We start from the raw sequence: 19,159 nt of genomic DNA, 5'->3' as shown, positions 1-19,159 counted from the left end.
TAGGAAAGCATTTTATAATTAAGAGTATCTTTTTCTATACTGCTTCACTAATCATGATGATGAGGATCGCAATCAAAAAGATTTTATCAGTGTCAGAGCTAATCTAACTTCATGGTTGTGGAAAATACTTTTGTTGGTTTCACATATATTTTGTTCTACATTTCAGTGTAATTCTAAAGAGCTCTTAATTCGTTAGGATTTTATTCAAATGAATTCTACCTGTCTCTGAACCTCATGAAAAAATTCTCATGTACTTCAAGATTGTAATTATTTTAAGAAAAAGTCTTATTTTTAAGAAAATTTCTTTTTTAAAAAGCATTTTGTCCAATAAACCACAATCATTAACATTGGTAAGTTTGTGTGGAGGCTTATAGGAACAAAAATAATTTGTCGTCAATCTTTTTTGGAGAGTTTCAACAAAGAGTTACCTTAACTTCCCTGGAACAAGGAGGTTAGGAAGAACAACTAGAGTTTATTATGCACCTCTTAAATGCAAACTGCCCTGGGTGCTTTATGAATGTTAAATTATCACCACAACCATTAAAAGAAGTCACTGTTACTCCCCTCATTACCCCCCACCCCATTTTACATATGAGGAGACTGAGACTCAATGAGGTTAAGTATTATGCCCAAGGTCACACAGTTAATAAGTGAATCAAAATCCCAGGATCTTTCTCCATACACCATGTAGTCTCTAGAGAAAAATGCTAATAGCATACTAATGAGCCAATGCAATCTGATTTGCAAATACATTATGTCAACTCTTTAATCCTAAACATTGCATTTGCACACAGAAGCAGTCTTTATAGTGTCAGTTTTTATCCATGAGTTGGTTTAAGTACTCTGATTTATTGTTCAGTGATCCAGTAGATCCTGGGAATAATCCTGGGTTTTCTTACACAGGCAATGTTTCAGTTAAGTAGGTTTATCTCCAATGAGGCCATCAAAATACCTTAAAGTCTGAGAATCATAGACCATTTGGTAGCATAACAATTGGTGAGAGTGGTGTTGTGGAGAAATGGAGTTTCATATGACGAATTTTCTTTCCAAAATTAAAAGTTACAGAAGAAAGCTAATCTTTTTAAAGTATTTTTACTAATATCAGACCTGATTTACACCATTGATCTCTTCCTGATCCTAGTCAGTACTAAAGGGTCATGAAATCAGAGGGTACAGTTGGAAGATGAACCACTCACAGGAGACAAACTAGGGTGTGGACTTAGGCTTATTAAAGGAAACCACATCTGTCACTCTTCAGGCACCTTTTAGTTTTCTTCTCCACCCCCTCCCCTCTGTAATCACACAGACACAAGAGGTAGGCAATCAGCTCATTCCTCAATTTTCATCTTTTTAAATGATGAATATTCTGCCTCAAGGGCCAGAAACCTGCTGCATTATATAACTGAGGGGTGTGTGTGTGTGTGTGTGTGTGTGTGTGTGTGTGCGTGTGTGTGTGTGTGTGTGATATGCACTGTTCTAGGGAGCGGGGGCGGGGCGTCAGCACGTAGAATTCCTGAGAGGATATGGTGGGAAGACAGAGTTGCTACCTCCTTTTCAAAGGTACTATCTGGAAGAAAGGGGTGGGGACTATACCAACCCATCACTACCTCGCATGCCAGCCTCACACAAGGATCCTTCTCCGTCATGTTCCCAGGGAAATTTCCCCCAGATTAGGAAAGCCGACAGTAGCGAGGGTTTGCCTCCGAAGGTTTACCACTGCCGCACAAAGGACAGCTGAGCGCGCACAGCCTCACAACTCCACTCACTCGACCAGCTCTTTACTTCAGCACCACGGAGAGCAGCACCTCCTTGGCTACCACCTATGGGGAGCCAGATACCCGCGACTCAACACCGGATTCCAGTTATCTAGAGGAGGGACAAGCCTGCGTATTTTACCCTCAATGTAAGCTATGGTGAATCTTTCATATTGATTTTTCTGGTAGAGGATGCTTTCTCTCTGAAATTTGGAATTAAACTTTTATTTATGCCCTCTCTCCCTCTTGTACATGGCTTGGATTTTTATACGTAAATCAGGATCTGAAATCTTTCTTATTTTACGGGCTGTTGTGGAGATCTTTTTTAACTTTTCATTGAAAGCCTAAGTTTTCAAAGCCATTTATAAATAGACAACTCATCCTGACATCCCAGTCCTTTTGTGCTGGAGTGTAGTTTTATTTATTGAAAAGAGTATATATGTCATCTCTTCTCCTTTACTTCACTACTGACAGCTTTTTAATTTGGACTTTTGTGGTTGTATTTATCTTAATATAAATATGGGTGATGGGAGGAGGAAGAGGGTTATATTCCAAATAAATAATCACCATTAAACAATGGCAGATAGGAGGAAGAAAGGAATTGTTATTTTTCTTTCCTTTTCTTTATTGAAAGTATGGTCTAAGCATATGTCTCTTTTAGACATCCATTTCAAAATAATGAATATGCTATTAATAAAAGCAATGCAATCCAGGCAGGGCTCTGACACAAGCTCTGCAATTCTTGAGTGCAGAATCTCCCCCTTTAAGTTTGAAGTTGTAAATTCACTCATATATGATTGAGTAGACACAAGCAGGATGCTATTGCCATTAATTGTAGTTTAAAGGCTTAGTGGTTTCAGGGTAGATTTGAAAGAGGCAAAAATGATTGACTGTCTGGTGGCACTAAGTGAATTTTTGCCTCAGAATGCCACCTGCTGGTAGGTTTTGTTTCTGAAGCACTGGGCATACTAATCAGATTTATGAATGAACTCACATTAAGTCCAGAATATTCATTGCAGGTATAATTAAAATCCACTCTCTATTTATAACAATGACATTGTTTCGATTATTTAACAGTTTACTAAGGTTTTGCATCACAATTAAAACTTGATAAACATTTATTACCAAAAACACTTGCTGCTAAGCTTAGGGGCATATGGACTAGCTAACTCCTTTAGGCAGTAATTAACCCAGAAAAATCAGAACTAGGTGGATTCTCACAGAGGCTAACTGCAGAGCACATGCAGTATCTTGCATGAGAGCTGCCAGGAACTCTTGCTTAATAAAAGCCATCAATATTGCCCACAGATAAATATTCAGCATGTTACTTTTTTCAATATTGTTATTTCCCAGCGTAAGAGTCTCTCATACTTTCCTGGGGAGTAGACATTCATTTCAGACGTTTTTGACACAGAGGTCAAGGAAACCATTGAAAAGTTACCCTTATCTATTTTATTCCAAGAAAAATCTTTGAAAAAAAATCATGTATCTCTTAGAACTTGTTGTTCCAGTTCTCTCTGGAAGTACACACAATGCAAGGTAGACATTCGTTTCATAACACCCAGTTACACATTGACAAACGAGGATTTAAAAAGTAAGAAGAAATAAAAGAACACATAGAAAGCACTAGCTATATCTGGACAGTTAATACATAGTTAGAAATTGTTGACAATAACCTCTTCTCTAAATGATGTTATTTGGTGAAAATCAAATCACTGATGGAATCATTTATTAACATTTAGAAACATTAGATAATATTTTTCAACCAAGATGCAATGGAAAAAAATATCCCACATTAGCAGAATTGGTTGTAAAGTATATCTTAATATAATGAATTTTAATGAGAAATAGAGGGATATTCTGCTTGTGTCCAGTAGGACCTGACTGTTAAGAAATATGAACTCATGGAATTCATGGGGATGACCAGGTATCACTTTCCTTTGATTCAAAATATGTGTGTTGTACAAGCAAATTATTGTCATTAGGAAACCTGAATATCCAATTTTTGTAATTGTAATGAACCAATATAGAGTTAATAATATCCAATGTTAATAAAACACTTAATATATTCTAGGCACTAATTAGTAATTTATATGTATTATCTCATCTCAATTTCAACAGAATAAGTTAGGTGATACTTAAAGACAAGTTAGGTGCCTTTGGAAATATGTAAAATTATTCAGAAGTATTGTAAAGAATCAGGAATGTCTGAATTTTCTGCCCTTGGAACCCAGGAGACTTAATAACCCTGTGATAGCAGCTGTCTCATCTAGCAAGTTATGGGCCATCATTTATAATGGAACTAATTGGAAAGTGATATTGTTTTGGAACTCATACCTTATTTAAAAAGTTGTCACAGTTATAAATAGGAAGTAATAGTTACAGGATTATACGGCTCTTGCATTTATAATTAGGAGGACACTGATAAATATTAACACCCCTCCTTTAATGGTATTCTATAATGACCAATCCAGATCAACTATTTAAGAATTGGCTCAGTTATCTGACCATGTACCATATGTCAGGCATCACTAGGGCTGGGCCACAGATGCATATACCATATAAAAAAGTAATGTCGCTGCCCTCAAGGATCCTGCACTCTAAAAGAAGAACTTACATTCTAAAGACACTTGGAAAAAATGTAGAAGGAAAATGTATGTCAGTAGCATGCCAGTTTAAAGCAAGGGCTTTGAAATCAGATAGATTGGATTCCTAATATGGCTCTACCACTCACAAATTTCGCACCCTTGGAGTAAAGGATTAATTTATCTGAACCTCGTTTCATCATCTGTTAAATGGGAATGACTACAGCCCCTATATCACATGGTAATTTGTGAGAATTTAAAATGATAATACATGTAAAGAACTCAGCATGGTGCCTGGCACATGGTTAACAAATAATAAATGTTAATCATTATAATATAATAGACATTTAGGAAAACGGCTAAGTTTATCATGTGATGATTTGTGTGAATTTAAAATAATGATGCATATAAAGCACTTAGCACAAGTCTAGAACATGGCAAATGTGTAACACAGGTTTATTATTATTATATTGTCATTTATTTAAAAACCTAAGGTGAATATTATCAATGTAGAGTAAAATGTGAGGTAGCTGAAATAATCGTTTACTTAAGTTTATTGATATGTAAGGTTTTGATCATTACTGTCATGGATATTTGTATAAGGCTTTACAGCATCCAGGGCATTGGTACACAGCGTTTAATCTTTATTGCAGTCCTGAGGGGCATGGAGAAGGATTTTATTTTTCTTCTTCTATTGAGGGAATAATATTCACTCTGTTCACCTTCTGAGGTATGGAGAAGACTCCAAATCACTTGGACTGGACTAAACTGTTGCCTGGACTAAAACTCATAATTTGTAAAATTGGAAGAAGATATGCACATACCAGAAACTGAGTTTGCCAGGGTGTCTGACCTGACTCGAGTTTGTTTGGTTCTATGACCACTTGGGAAATGTTACAAGTGAATTGACTTCAGGCTTGGATAATTGTAACAGAGACCACCAACATTGCAATTTTAGAAAAAAAATACAACAAGTATCTCTAAAAAGATATTTTGGTTAAGTGGTCTCTTCTTTAGTAATTAACCAGAATCCCTGTCTCCAAAAGGATTTATGATCATGCTCATCTGAAGCTGTACTAAGGGTGCAGAATTCATACTTTTCCTGGATCACTGGCATCTGGCTTCCTTCAGACTGGCTGATGCATCTGTAAAAGCAGCTTGATAAAAATAGCAACTGAGGGATCAAGAGGGAGTTTAATAATCAGTCCTCCTCTCAAATACGGTTTTGTTTCACTGAAACACTTCTTCTCAATGACATCAAATGTCAATGTATGCATTTCTGGATAATGAAATACACAGTATTTTAACTGAGGTATTTGATGAGTTTGATCATTCATTAGCTCAATAATATATGCAAATAAAAAAGCATTTGCAATCAAAGTCCATTTTTAAGAAAAATATTAAAGTAAGGGCAATTGAATGTCAATTGCACTTTAGAGGGAATCATTTTACTCATTATTAGCCCTAAAACTTTAACAAGATCACCTGAGTCCAGCAGGGCAACACCTCTGATATGACTATGGGTTTTGGCCCCCAGGCTGCTGTGGGCCTAATGGCTTTATCTATCTGACACATCATCATCTTTTGTAGATTATTTCCAACCCATGTGATGCATAAGACTAAAGCATAGATATCTATAATGTCAATATTAAATGGTAAAGATTTGGTGGCTAAATACATTCATAGATGCATAAATTTTCTAAAAGCATCATCAGAGGGGTATCAAGGTAAGAGGGAGAGAAGGCTAATAAGCCTGCAGTGAGGTTAAAAGTCTTCCATTGATATCTGAATCAATTCATGTGGCTCCAAGGTCTGCTTTGAAACCCCTTATGTTGGAAGCAATCTCATTAAATAGCATTTCCTACTAAATGCTGTTACGCACACATGACATGAAGGCCTGTAAGGTTTCATTGATGCCAAACTCTGCTAGAAAAGAAGCAGAACTGACATTTAGTGAGCATCCAAATGTATTTCTCAAAGCTGAGGTTTTTAATCTGGGAGAGAGGAGAGGCATATTTATTTCTTACTATATTTGGGTATTTGCTTTCAAGGTCATACAGAAAAATGCATGTCAAATGGTAAGCACATTTTATTTTTTGACAAGTCAGGTTATACACATATATTTTTCCTTAACAAAACAATTACTATAGAAATATCAAGATCTATATCATGTCCTACCCTTGCATAGAAATTATTTGCTCTACAATTTAGTCTTTTCACTTCACCTACCTCAGTTTCTCTACTTAAAAATGAGAATTCTAATATCTTACATTTTATGTTTTTTTTTTAATGAGAGGAATTAAGAAATGATGCCTGAACATCCTTTAAGTTTGCAAATTGCAGGTGTTATATTCAGATGGATTCTGAATTTAGACTGGGTACATATGTGCTCCTTGTGAAATGTTTCTCTGCTCTACCTTGGTTCAGTAGTTATTATATTTCTTTTGAACTAATTCCCCTTGGCTTGTTGCTGTGTAATAGTTGTGTACCCTCGACCTTGTTGTCTGACCTATTCTCCCTCTTGAGCAGACCTCTAATGAAAAAGTGAAGTAGAATCAAGCTGCAGCGCCTGCTCCTTCTCAGACAGCTATTATTTCATCTCTGATGCCCTGCTTAGATCCTCTTGAGTGAAGACTGATGTTTCTTGGCTTGAGTTGTGATGGCTAAGTCTAGAGACTTTTCTCAGAAGAGTAGAAGTCTTTTCATATGACAGGCTGAGTATTTCCCTCAGAAAAATTCCCTGAGAAAGTCTTTTATGGGCTCAGTTCCCAACTGAACATGTGTGCCCAGATGACAAGCCTTGAAACTAAGCTTATAACATCCCCTCAAACAAGGCCCTTTGGGGATATAACTGAAATGACTGCTTATCTTTCAACTCAGTCATGTCCTTTCCTTCTGAAAACCCTACAATAATAAACCCCTGCATCCTATTTGTGAGGCCCTCTCTCTTGTAAAGATCTACTCCCAACCTACAATATACCTTTGGCATCAACCAGCAGCCCCTCTCCCCGGAATGACGACATTGATGACAGAAATGGTCTAAGAAAGAGCTCATAAACTTGAATCCTAAGAAGCTTTTCTCCAGAAGTCTTTTATCAAAGTGCACATTAGAAAAGTGAACAGCAGTTCAGACTCTCTTCCTAAAGAAATAAGAAGTCTCTATTAGGATTTATCACCCACAGTTGCCTTTTGAGATAGTGGCCCATAATTATTCCGTTTGCTTGTTTGTTTGTTTGTTTGTTTGTTGCAGATGAACAAGCTGCTCTGCTGAATAGTTCAGTAGCTTTTCCCCAAGGAAGTGTGACTCAGCCCCAGGCATGATTAGAATACCAAGCTCTGACCTCCAATCTTTGCTTTTTATCAGAGATAGGGCTTTCCAAAGGAGCTAAAAGCAAAGCGTTTAAACAGGTCAAAAGGTAAGATGACAGGGAAACTAATTAAAGCCCAACATTAAAAAAAAAAAATCTCAAAACACGAGGTTTAATTTAAACACCTTCTTCCATGATTACTTTTGTTTGTTTATTTTACAATATGGCTTAAGTGAAATGCTAAATATTCTTTATGTATGGAGACAAGACCAGTAACAGAAAGACAATTCTCCGGAACATGGAAAATATTTAAAACAAATTCCCAAGTATTCACTCCTTAGAACAGACATTCTCTTGTCAAAGTAATACCGTTATAATGTTATTTGGAAACCTGAGGGTGCAAGGGGTGGACTAGAAAAGGAGAACAGAAAATTTAGTCACAATCAATTGAAGAATCAGAGAAATTTAAGATGTTCAAGTTGGCAGATGTTTAGAAACATGTAGTCCAGCCTCTTCATTTTCATGTTAAGGTATCAGAGAGCCAGTAGCTGTGGACCTGCTCAAAGTCTCAAGGCTAGCTGGAGATGAAGCATCTTGACTCAAGCTCATACTAGTTGTTATTCTCTGTTGTTTTGTAAAAGCCGTTTGAAGACTTTGGCAAACTAAACCTTAGGTAACTTGTCTGAAGTCACAGGTGGTAAATGATGGAGCCAGGATTCTTACTCTGAATCTTCTGACTTGGAAACCTGCCTCTCAGTCCCCCTTGTCTCAGTTTCCACATCTGAGGTGAGGGTAATAATAGTACCTACCTCACAGGGTTTATGCAATCTTTACACAAGTGAATATATGTAAAGCTGTTAGTATCATGCCTGGCATATAATAGGTGCTTGACAATTTTAACTGCTCATGGCAGCAGTAGTAGCAGAAGTAGTAGTGGTAGCAGTAGTTGTTACCACTGCACTATGCCACAATGGGAAAGAGCAACAAGGTAGAAGTGACCTGCCATATGAGTTGACCTGTTTCTTCCATCATATAAAAATCTATTTCAATCTTAAAAAGTTATGACTCAATTCCCTCAGAAGAGCTTTGTCAGTGGCCATCAGTAAGTGGCAACAACTCTAGGTCTGCTCCTTGCCACATCTTTACTTCAGTGGGTAAATTGCACGGGGTCCAGAAAATATGGTCCCCGTTGAGACTAACACTGCATGTAGAAACAGATGTGTGCAGCCATAATTGCATTTTGTTGGTATATTGTTGCAGGAGCTCATTAGGGGGTGATACACCTGAACAAAGGCAGCAGTGTCCATGGTGGCCAAATCTGTGGAACAGCCTTTGGCAGACTGGACATAACAAGAGGCAGGAGGGGACAGAATAAAACCAACACTGAGTACTTCCTACATGAAAGTAAGCTTATTTAATCCTCCTTCCTATGGACCCTAAGGCCCATACAAAGTTATCCATGATGTACAGGTGAGAAAACTAAAGTTCGGAGAGTTAGAGGACTTGCTCAAATTTACACAAATGGAAATACATGGAAATAAAACTGATAGCTGTCTGCCTGTGTTAGCCACACCCCTATCCACCTCCACCTCCCTTCACAGGCCACCGAAACTCACGTTTCAGCTGTAGCAGACACTCCTGCACACAAGAGGTATAGAGGCTAGACATCTAAGGCAATAGTCTTCCATTTGAAAAAGAGTATTTCAGGCAATCCAATTTGTCTTCATCTCAGTGATTAAGACAATGATTCTAATAAGATTTTACAATTTTGTGTAAGATTTCAATCACAATATTCTTTTTTATCCAGAAACAATTTTTGTTTGCTCTGCTCCCAAGGAAACTGAAGGCCACTGGGAAAGTAACCAAGCATCTTTGCCTTGCTGCCCTACAAGTTGGGGAGTAACACCTTCAAAAACATGCAGCGCCGGCACACAACTTTAAGGGAGAAGGGCCGCCGTCAGGCCATCCGGGGTCCTGCCTACATGTTCAACGAGAAGGGCACCAGCCTGACACCTGAGGAGGAGCGCTTCCTGGACTCGGCTGAGTATGGCAACATCCCCGTGGTCAGGAAAATGCTGGAGGAGTCCAAGACCCTCAACTTCAACTGTGTGGACTACATGGGGCAGAATGCACTGCAGCTGGCCGTGGGCAACGAGCACCTAGAGGTCACTGAGTTGCTGCTCAAGAAGGAGAACCTGGCACGGGTGGGAGATGCGCTGCTTCTGGCTATCAGCAAGGGCTATGTGCGCATTGTGGAGGCCATCCTGAACCACCCAGCCTTTGCACAGGGTCAGCGCCTGACACTCAGCCCACTGGAGCAGGAGCTGCGGGACGATGACTTCTATGCCTACGACGAGGACGGCACACGCTTCTCCCATGACATCACACCTATCATCCTGGCAGCGCACTGCCAGGAGTACGAGATTGTGCACATCCTCTTACTCAAGGGTGCACGCATCGAACGGCCCCACGACTACTTCTGCAAGTGCAACGAGTGCACCGAGAAACAACGGAAGGACTCCTTCAGTCACTCACGCTCCCGCATGAATGCCTACAAGGGACTGGCAAGTGCCGCCTACCTGTCTCTGTCCAGCGAAGACCCTGTCCTCACTGCACTGGAACTAAGCAACGAGTTAGCCAGACTAGCCAACATTGAGACTGAATTCAAGGTAACTTTCCCTCTTGCCAACCACAGGCAGATTGCCCAATGGGCTCTTCCAATCCAGTAGCAAAGTGAGTTGTCTTCTGGTCTAAGAAAGGCTGACAGCCTCAGCCTCACATGTAGGAAGGGAACTTCCTCAACTTGTGTCAGATATAGGCCTGAAGGAAAAGCAGCCCATTAGGTGGAATATTTTAAACCATATAAATATTGTAAAGAGGTGACTTAAGTGCAAACCCATACAGTAAAAAACAAGCAACATACAAGCAGATTACATTGTGGTTCTGGTATAAATGCTTCAACTCTCTGCCCCAGGGAGCTCAGGAGTGCCTAGGATACCTGTGGTCTTTTCCTAGTCCGGCTTCTTGATTATGTCACATGCATGGTTTTGAGTTATCTTGTTCACTTATCTATCTCATCCTGGACTGTGTTACTCTTAGCTTTAGTCTCATAGTCTAATGCTAGAAAGATGTGGCTGCAGCCTTTCCCAAATCTAGCAAGCCATTCCTATCTCCCCTGTCAAAGGACTGAGGAGCTGTAAATAAAAAACAGAAATAAAACTATCTCTGTAGAGTTGAGCTTGCCACCCCAGGAGATGGGTCCAGGGCAAAGCTCTGTAATTCAGCCAACCTGAGAACATCTTGCTAATTTGGGGAAGCCAGCCCAGAAGGATGGAGACCCATTCCCAAAATCCATTATTCAATAGTGGCTCTGGGCTTCTGTTATCAACTAATACTATCCCTGAAAGAAGAGACTGGGAACTCATGGAGGGGATTCTTTGACATAATGTTTAATAATAATAAGGGCAAACATTTAGTGAGCACTTATGTGCCAAACATTAACTGCCTTGCTTATCTTATTTAGATGACTCAGGAACTATTATTTTCTTTATTTTACGTGAGGGTGTAGAGGTAGAGAAAGGTTAAATAGCTTGTTCAAGGTCATATGGCTAGTATGTGACAAAACCATTGTTCTAATACAGACACACTGATCCCAGAGCCAACTGTCAGACACTCCGGGAAACTGTGAGCCAGGGGCCTTGTTCATGCATTGAGTTTCTCAGGGTTTCATCTGTCTTTATTTAAACGATGAAGAGATTCCCACTGCAGAAGTTGTGGAAGGAAGAGTAGGTAGAAATCACACCTGGGTTCAGAATCTCTCATCTCATCATTCAATCGTTGCATGCAGGGCCAGCCATCAAGATGGTAAAGCATGCCACTGGCTAGTGAAAAGTTCACCATCCAAACAAGACATCCATGCAAGAGCTGGCCCTGCATGGGACACAATTAGGTGACTAATGATGAGTACCAACACAGAGCAAAGCAGGGTAGGCCAAATGTTCAGGGAGCATTCAAAGGAGGAGAAATATTGGGCTGGGCCTTATTGAGCAGGAAGAACTGGATCAGTGGGAAGAGCGAAATGAGTATTTGGAGGGGGCAAGAGAAGATGAGGCCCAAAAAGGCCCAGGACAGAAAGGGGACCAAAGCTCCATATGACTAGATTCCAGACATCCTGTAGGGGGCACACAGGAAGAATGCTGAAGAGATGAACAGGGGGCAGATCTCAGAGGGCCCTGTGTGCTGGGCTGAGCACTTTGAATATTACTCTATAGGAAATAGCGAAATCACTAAAAGCTTTTTATTAGAGAAGTAAATAAAAACTATGTGGAGATTTCCTTAACTGTTACAGGTAAGATAAACCTGTGCACGAATGAGGCCAGGTAGCCCACAAGCCAGGGTCAGAAGGTTTGCAAGAAATGGCAAGGTACTGAAAATTGTGACTAGATGAAGAAGCCTATAATTTTATTCCATTTTATCCTCCTGTCTTGGACCCATCCACTGATTTAGAGCCACTTCCCATAATCCTGTATTGCTCATGGCCTCTTTGAGAAAAATTGGTGGATGTAGATGTAAAGATCACCCAAAGAAGCTACCAAGGAATGCAACTATAGCCTCCTCATTCTTTGTTTCTGTAAAATAAACTCCCCCTTCCTTATCATTCAGGCCAAGGATGTCCCAAGGAAGCCTAGTGGAAATTTTCTTTGTTCCCTGGTTTTCAGACTGAGTCTGAAGGCAAGCAGTGTAAAAGAAAGCCATTCAAATCAGATGTTTCTGGCCAAAGACAAAAATATAGTTCAAGTCAAAAAGTTTTCTGAATCAGGTTGTATAATTGCATAATTCCTGACTTATCTGGCATTTGGGAGCAAGCCAGCATTCCGAAGTAAAACAACACTAGACTAACATTTAGAAATACATCTGAGCCATTTGTTTCCTTTACTAAAACTAAAAGTCTGACAAATTTTAGTATATTTAATATCTAAAACTGGAAATTTGTTGAAAGCATCTAAAATGATATTTTGATTTTAAAAGTAAATTATAAAAATGGTGAATTAAAAACACTATTAACAATATAATAAATCCTTTCTATAATTCAATGATCTGTTCAAAATAAGAGTTAGCATAAATACATTCACTGGCTATTAACATCCCTCTAGTTACCTGTGTTTGAAATAAATGTCTTTCAGATTGTCAACAAAGGGTGCATTCTAAATTAACAAAAGTGTTCCTTCAGAACATTACGACTTATCCAACTATCCTTATTCGTGCATTCCTGGCATCATAAATCTCAGAGAAGAGAATAGGTTAGCAGGAAAGAAGTTAAACTGCAATAAAGAATAAAATGCACTCTGTATGAGTCTGTTCAGTTTTATAGGGTTGACACATTGTTGCTTGTGTTATGTGTTATGGAGTTGGCCCAAAAGCATCAACTGTGTAAAAAACTATCAGTTTTTCATTGTAAATGTTATTATGTTATTCACCACATTCTCTAAAATACTCATTCCGGAAGCAGCTCTTCCTAATTCAGAAACATCATCTGTGAAAACCTGGAGTCAGTGGCCCAGGTTACCGTTTTTGGAGTTATTCTATCACCAGAGTAGAATCTAGTCATTAATAAGTCCAGCCGATGTCAAGGTCTCCAATAAATTGGGACTGGAATCAAATGCCTACTAGCAAGCCATTATTTTTGGTGTAGAAATTATGCAGCTGTTCAAGGATTTTCTTATATCTCTTTAATCTTTTTGGGTCTAAGAAGATATTAAAATTTGATGTGGTTGCTGGGGCCTTTCTGGTGCCTTGAATAGGGCCCAGTAATCTAGTAAGCATCCCATAAATATTCAATGATGGTAATGAAAAAATTCTCAAAGGATAATCATTTGAACAAGTGAAGCAAGAAATTACTTTTATCTATGGCTTAATTTTTTCCTAAACACATGGATTTAATAGAGATATTTGATGAACCTAATGAAATGGAGAAGTTCTAAAACTGCTACAAGCTGGTTGGGGAGATAAAACCAACACACATTAAGCAACTGAAGACCAATTACGTGCTGCATTATTTGATGCCAATGACCACTATACCCCTGGAGGGCAGAGTGTCTTCTTGGTCTCACCCATGGTACCAAATAAGGGTCTGAGAGCACTGCCCATGAATGACATTTTGATGGATTGGTTTATCTACATAGTAGGAGACAGAGAAAGAGAAGACTAGCATGGACTGGACTATTCAGAGGTGCTTCATCCTGATGGATCCAGCTCTCTCTGTTTAGGGGTGACTGGAGTAAAAGGGAAGAATAAAGGAGCTGTCTAATTCAGTTAGTTTATATTTCCTGCCACCAAGAACTCAAATGTAGACTATCTTTCCTGAATTAATCTTCTTGGTTTTCTTCACTGATCATCCTCCTGATAAAATTGCTCAGGGCTCCCTTTATTTTACTGATGACTTCCCAAATTCCCGAGTATTCCATCTATATGTGTTGCTTGTCTGTGGAGCTGGTCAATGTTTTCCAGAAGGCTTTCAGGAATTAATCTTTCTTCCAACTCAGTGTCATGACAGGAGCAATGCTTGGTTTGAGAGGAGGGATGATGAGGAAGGAAAAGATGACAAAGGGGTATTATAGAATGAGGTTTAGGACTTTGGAAGGAAAAGGAAAGCTGGATGGGAATGAAGGTACCCCTCTTCCTCCTTCATCTGTTTTTTTTTTCAGTGTGTAGAGTCAAAAAGTTTAATGTGAAAGTACACGGTCGAAGAGGGTGAGCACAGCTATTCTCCAACAGAGGAGACATGCTCTGAGGTTGGGATCCTGGCATTATAAGGACTGGGAGGGGCCCTTCTCCCTCTGGTTATGGTAATAAGGGATGAGCTGTGCTTTTCATTGGCTCTTTTCAGGCACCTACCTAAGTGAGGGCTAGGTGTGCAACAGCTAGGTATGCTCACCAAAAGGAACTTCTTGTTGTGGGTCCTTAGGGTCACTTCCCCCTCCCTCCTTCCCTACCTAACTGCCTCATTCCCCTCTCAGAGAATTCTGTCCCTTAATCTTAAGGGGTGCTGAAGAGGGGAGGTCGGTCTTCTGCAAATGCTTCCTGCTGACAGAGAGGGCAGTGTCCCTGCCTATAAGGGCAGTGGAATCTCTGGCTATTGTATCTAAGGATTCTTCTGAGAGGATAAAGGGATTTTCGCATCTTTCTTGTTCTAGTGCAACTCTGTCAACGTCTTATAAGGGAGTCCAATCTGTACCATAACTAGTGCTGTTACTGTCAAGGCACAGTGTTCTAAAAGAGAGAGAGAGATGAAAACCCACAAAGCCAAGGAGAATTAGAGTGGCTAGCCCCAGAAAAGGATGGAGCAAACAATGGCAACTATCCCAGGTGGCAGAAACTCAAATAAATCAATTGGGAGATCTTGGGACTGAGTGGATAATCAAGCGGCCTGGTCTGTAAGGGAGTTAATATCTTGTGGTATTTTTGACCTCTGATTAACATAAAAACAATCCTCTCCCAGGAATGCATATGTTCCTCCATGGGCCACCATAAGGGCCTCTAGGATTCTTTGATTTTGGAGGATGGCACCCGCTAATGAATTTACTTGGGACTAGAGAAGGGTTAAGGCGGAGCCTGTTCATTCAATGCTAGTGGAGGGAGAGATTATGGTAGATCTACTCTGCATAGGCTATTCCTGTGCTGCTGGTTTCTGATTTGGCCACCCAGAGTTCGATTCATTTGTGGGTGATCCATGCTCCACTGCATGCTGCAAGACAGGGCTCTAGGGAGTTGTCGTTAGAGTCAAACATGATGCCTCAATTTCTATTCCACACCATTCCTGGGCTCATGTCAAGTGGTCACAGAGTTTGATGCAAGCATTGGACACACAGCCTGAAGATAACACAGGGGGTGTCCCCTCATCTTTTGCTTAAACTTAAAATTATCTAATGTTCCCAAGTCAGGGAACTATTGAACCCCAACCAACACTTTACTTTATCTTAGCCATTTAAGATTTGGTTATTCTGAAGAACAGCAAAGCTACAACTGAGAAGGTTTTCACTGTTGATAAAATGTCAGCATGGAGGTTGTCAATTGAGCTTCAGTCACAAGCAATTTATTCTTACAGACTACAGAGAAGAGTAGGGGACAAGAAAGCTAAAGCTGTAACTTTATCATGCTTAAAATGTTAATGATTTTTCTGTTTATCAATGGATTGTTAACTACATGCATTATGAAAAACAGATGATGAATTATGTATCAATGTGTGGCCATTTTAAGACCCATAAAAAACTTTCTGAGCCTAAAATACTGCAAATTAAAAATGCAAATAATGATAAATCAGACCAATTTGCCACCTGCTATGATCTCTAGTGAGATCCCATCATGGAAGGTAAAGATGTTCAGACGACAGTTTGTAATCTGCTTGCAAACTTATCAAAATGGAAAAGGGAGGAAGAGGAGAAAAGGAGATGGAATGAGTTTGTGTCATGGGGTGGAGATCTCAGAACACATTTAAATACTGGCCATCTGGAGTCAGGGAAACACGATGCTTGAGTAAAGACTCACCCTGAACCTGTATGGTACACAAGGGTGATTAAGCCTTTTGCCCTGGCCTCCAGAGGAATCTGTGTTTGCACCAGCTTCTTAAATGATTTGAATATTTTTAGGATTTTTAAATTTTACAGGCCAATACCCTGGGAAAATGCATTTCTCTGACATTTTAAGTTTGGCTGGTAGTATAAACAAATGACTGCCTAGCATACAGAAAGTGACTTAAAAATTGTTTCCTTTTCCTTTGGGAAAATATTTTTTTAAGCTGTGAAGGCTGCAGGTCTTCAAAGCAAGATTTTGGTTTTTTTTTTAATGAATCTGACAGAAAATGCCTCAAAAGTACTCACTTATATATCATCTCCAATACTCTCCAGGATCTGACCATGTCACCCAGAGCCATCTATGTGAGAATCTGACGATGCAGAGTATGAGCAGAGAGGAGGGAGGAGCACAGAGGTCAGGTGATGAGCTGTAATGACATGGCCCCTCACCAGGCAGGCACAGGTGATGTGCAGTCAGGGCATGGGTACCTGCCACAGGTCCACACTGGGTTGTAGGCCCCAATACCTGAGAGCAAGAACCCAGGCTTCTTACTAGAGGGGACAGAGGTGACTTCTACACACCTTAGCTTCATCTTTTTCTATTGTTCTACCCAAGCATCTGGGGAAGCACTTTCACCAGAGCATTCATTAATGAGGTATCACAGAAAAAGGAGCTAACTGATGTGTCCTCTAGTGACAATTTTTCATTGGATCACAACCAATGCCCAAAATTAGATAACATTCCTCTTCTTAGAACCACCCAGGGTTTCTGTCAAGAGTATCAACCTCTAAAATACAGGGAGACAGTCTATGTTGTATGACAAGTATTCAGGTGGGATAGAGGAAGCTAGTTTGCATGAAGAGAAGGAGGGTAGGAGATGGGCTCTGGAGTGTACCCAGTGTAGCCATGCTTCATTTCCTCAGGGCTGTGAAGTAGAGAGGAAAGAGCTTGACTCTGGAATCAGACTGATTTGGGCTCCAGTCCCAGATCCATCTCCTACCAACCATACAATCTTGGACATCTATTGGAAGTTAGTTTTCTTATGTGAAAAATGGGAGTGATAACAGGTTTTTCAGTTGGAACATGACCAAAATGGAATGTTTGCTTCCCCCCACCCAAAACCTTGCTCTGATCTAATCTTTCCATCTCTGTGACACTACAATTTACACAGTTGTTAACAGCTTTCTATGTCTCATACTATTTAACCTCCACAAAATCTGGACACATATTAGATGCTCAATAATTATTAGCTCAGTAAATAAATAAATGAATTGGAGAAGTTAACGAATAATGATCTCCCAGGACATTGGTAAGGAATTAATGAAATGAAGAATATAAAACTCTTGGCATAGAACCTGACACATGATAGGCAACATTAATTTTTTCCCAGAGAGCTCAATGGAGAACCATTTTTGCTCTCCAAAGCCCACTGGATTGTGTGTGCCACAACTTTTCCTCCCAACAAATACAGCCAAATTTCAAACCAACACCTCCTCTACTCCTTTCAGCTAAACTTCTACCCTCTCAGCAGATCTCTTTAGAACAAGGGAAAGGCCAGGCTGTGCTTGTGAGTTCTATGGTTTAAAATAGGCCAAGGGAATATTTTCCAATTGGAAAAATGCAGACCATTAAAATTATTTAGCAGCCTAGAGTGCTGCTAAAATATTATGGCAAAAAGAAGTGATGTGGGTTGGAAAGATAGAGGAGCAAAAAAGGAGGAAGGAAATGGGCAGGCAGAGTGTTCCTACCAAATGCAGACATAGATTTTCTGAAAAATCTTTCCATGAAAAAGATGCATATATTCAGCACTACACACACAAAAATAAAAAAATTGAAAAAAAAAATCATTTCCTATACAAGTGGAGCTATCAGTCTGAACTATCAAGAGATATGGAGAAAATGGAGACTGTTCTTAGAGAATATTAGCCAATGAGTAAGAGCATAAATTAAATCAAACGGAAATTCAGGGATTTTCACTGAAAAAAATTACAATGCTATATAAATTAATCATAGCAGCATAGCATTAATCAAGTATGCTGTACATATGGAGAAATGTGTTGTTTTTTTACTAGCAGTAAATTCACACCAGATTAAATTGGGAAAATATGTCAGGATGGTAGGACGGGGTTATAGCCTGAGACTCACAGAATATAAGACTGGATATACCCCAGTTACAGAGCTATATAAAAATTCATTGTTCATGCAACAACTATTTACTAAGCTTCTAATATGAGCAAGGCTCTGGATTAGCTGCTAAGGATAAAATGATAAACAAGATAAACAAAGTTTCTGCCCTTGAAGAGCTTATGGTCTAATGGAGGAAATATACATTCTTCATAAAATCACAGAAAAGAACACAGCATTACAGATTGTGCTGAATGAAAAGAAGTAAAATTTCAACTTTAAAAGAGCTGACCTAGTGGGACAACTGGCTGCAGGTGTGTGTGTTTGTGTGTGTGTATGTATGTTTAAAGGTTTCTCGGAACAGTGTTCAAACTGAAACCTGAGGATATGGAAGAGATAAACAAGTAGCAGGAAATGTAAAATAGGGCTCCAGGCCTTAAATTTGCATATGAAATAACTTATTGGTAGAGAGGGAGAAAGAGAAGCCCATTCAGAGGACTGTGAGTAGGTTGGTGAGGGTCTATGTTAGGAGTAAAAGGGGATGGAAGAAAAGGAGCTCAGCCATGGCCTTACCATTGGCAAACAAGGCAGAAAGTTGGACTTCACTTGAAGGTGAATGGAGAACCATTAGAAGTTTTCAGCAGGTGAGTGACTTACTCACATCTGCATTGAAAAGATCACTCTGCCTGCTAAAGTGGAAGGAGTTGGAGGGCTGCTGTAGGAAGAGGAGATCCTCCCAGGAAGGGGATGGATGGCACACAAGTACAGATGGAACAGCACATCTCAACCACTGTGTGAATTATCAAAAACGGAGCCA

At 39.6% G+C, this 19,159-nt stretch overlaps 1 protein-coding gene across 1 annotated transcript in view; it reads left to right on the top strand.

Annotated features, from left to right (window-relative positions):
- The first annotated feature begins 1,157 nt into the window (after positions 1-1,157).
- TRPC7 (transient receptor potential cation channel subfamily C member 7) overlaps positions 1,158-19,159 on the top strand; it is a 183,411-nt gene continuing 165,409 nt past the window's right edge. Inside the window, exons 1-3 of the mRNA XM_037800920.1 lie at positions 1,158-1,170; positions 1,709-1,887; positions 9,540-10,316. Of these exons, the coding sequence (XP_037656848.1) occupies positions 1,158-1,170; positions 1,709-1,887; positions 9,540-10,316 (969 nt within the window). The remainder of the gene's footprint in view (positions 1,171-1,708; positions 1,888-9,539; positions 10,317-19,159) is intronic.

This window comes from Choloepus didactylus, chromosome 13 (assembly GCF_015220235.1).
Source record: "Choloepus didactylus isolate mChoDid1 chromosome 13, mChoDid1.pri, whole genome shotgun sequence".
NCBI classification, from domain to species: Eukaryota; Metazoa; Chordata; class Mammalia; order Pilosa; family Megalonychidae; genus Choloepus; species Choloepus didactylus.
This window is presented reverse-complemented; position numbering and strand designations above follow the sequence as displayed.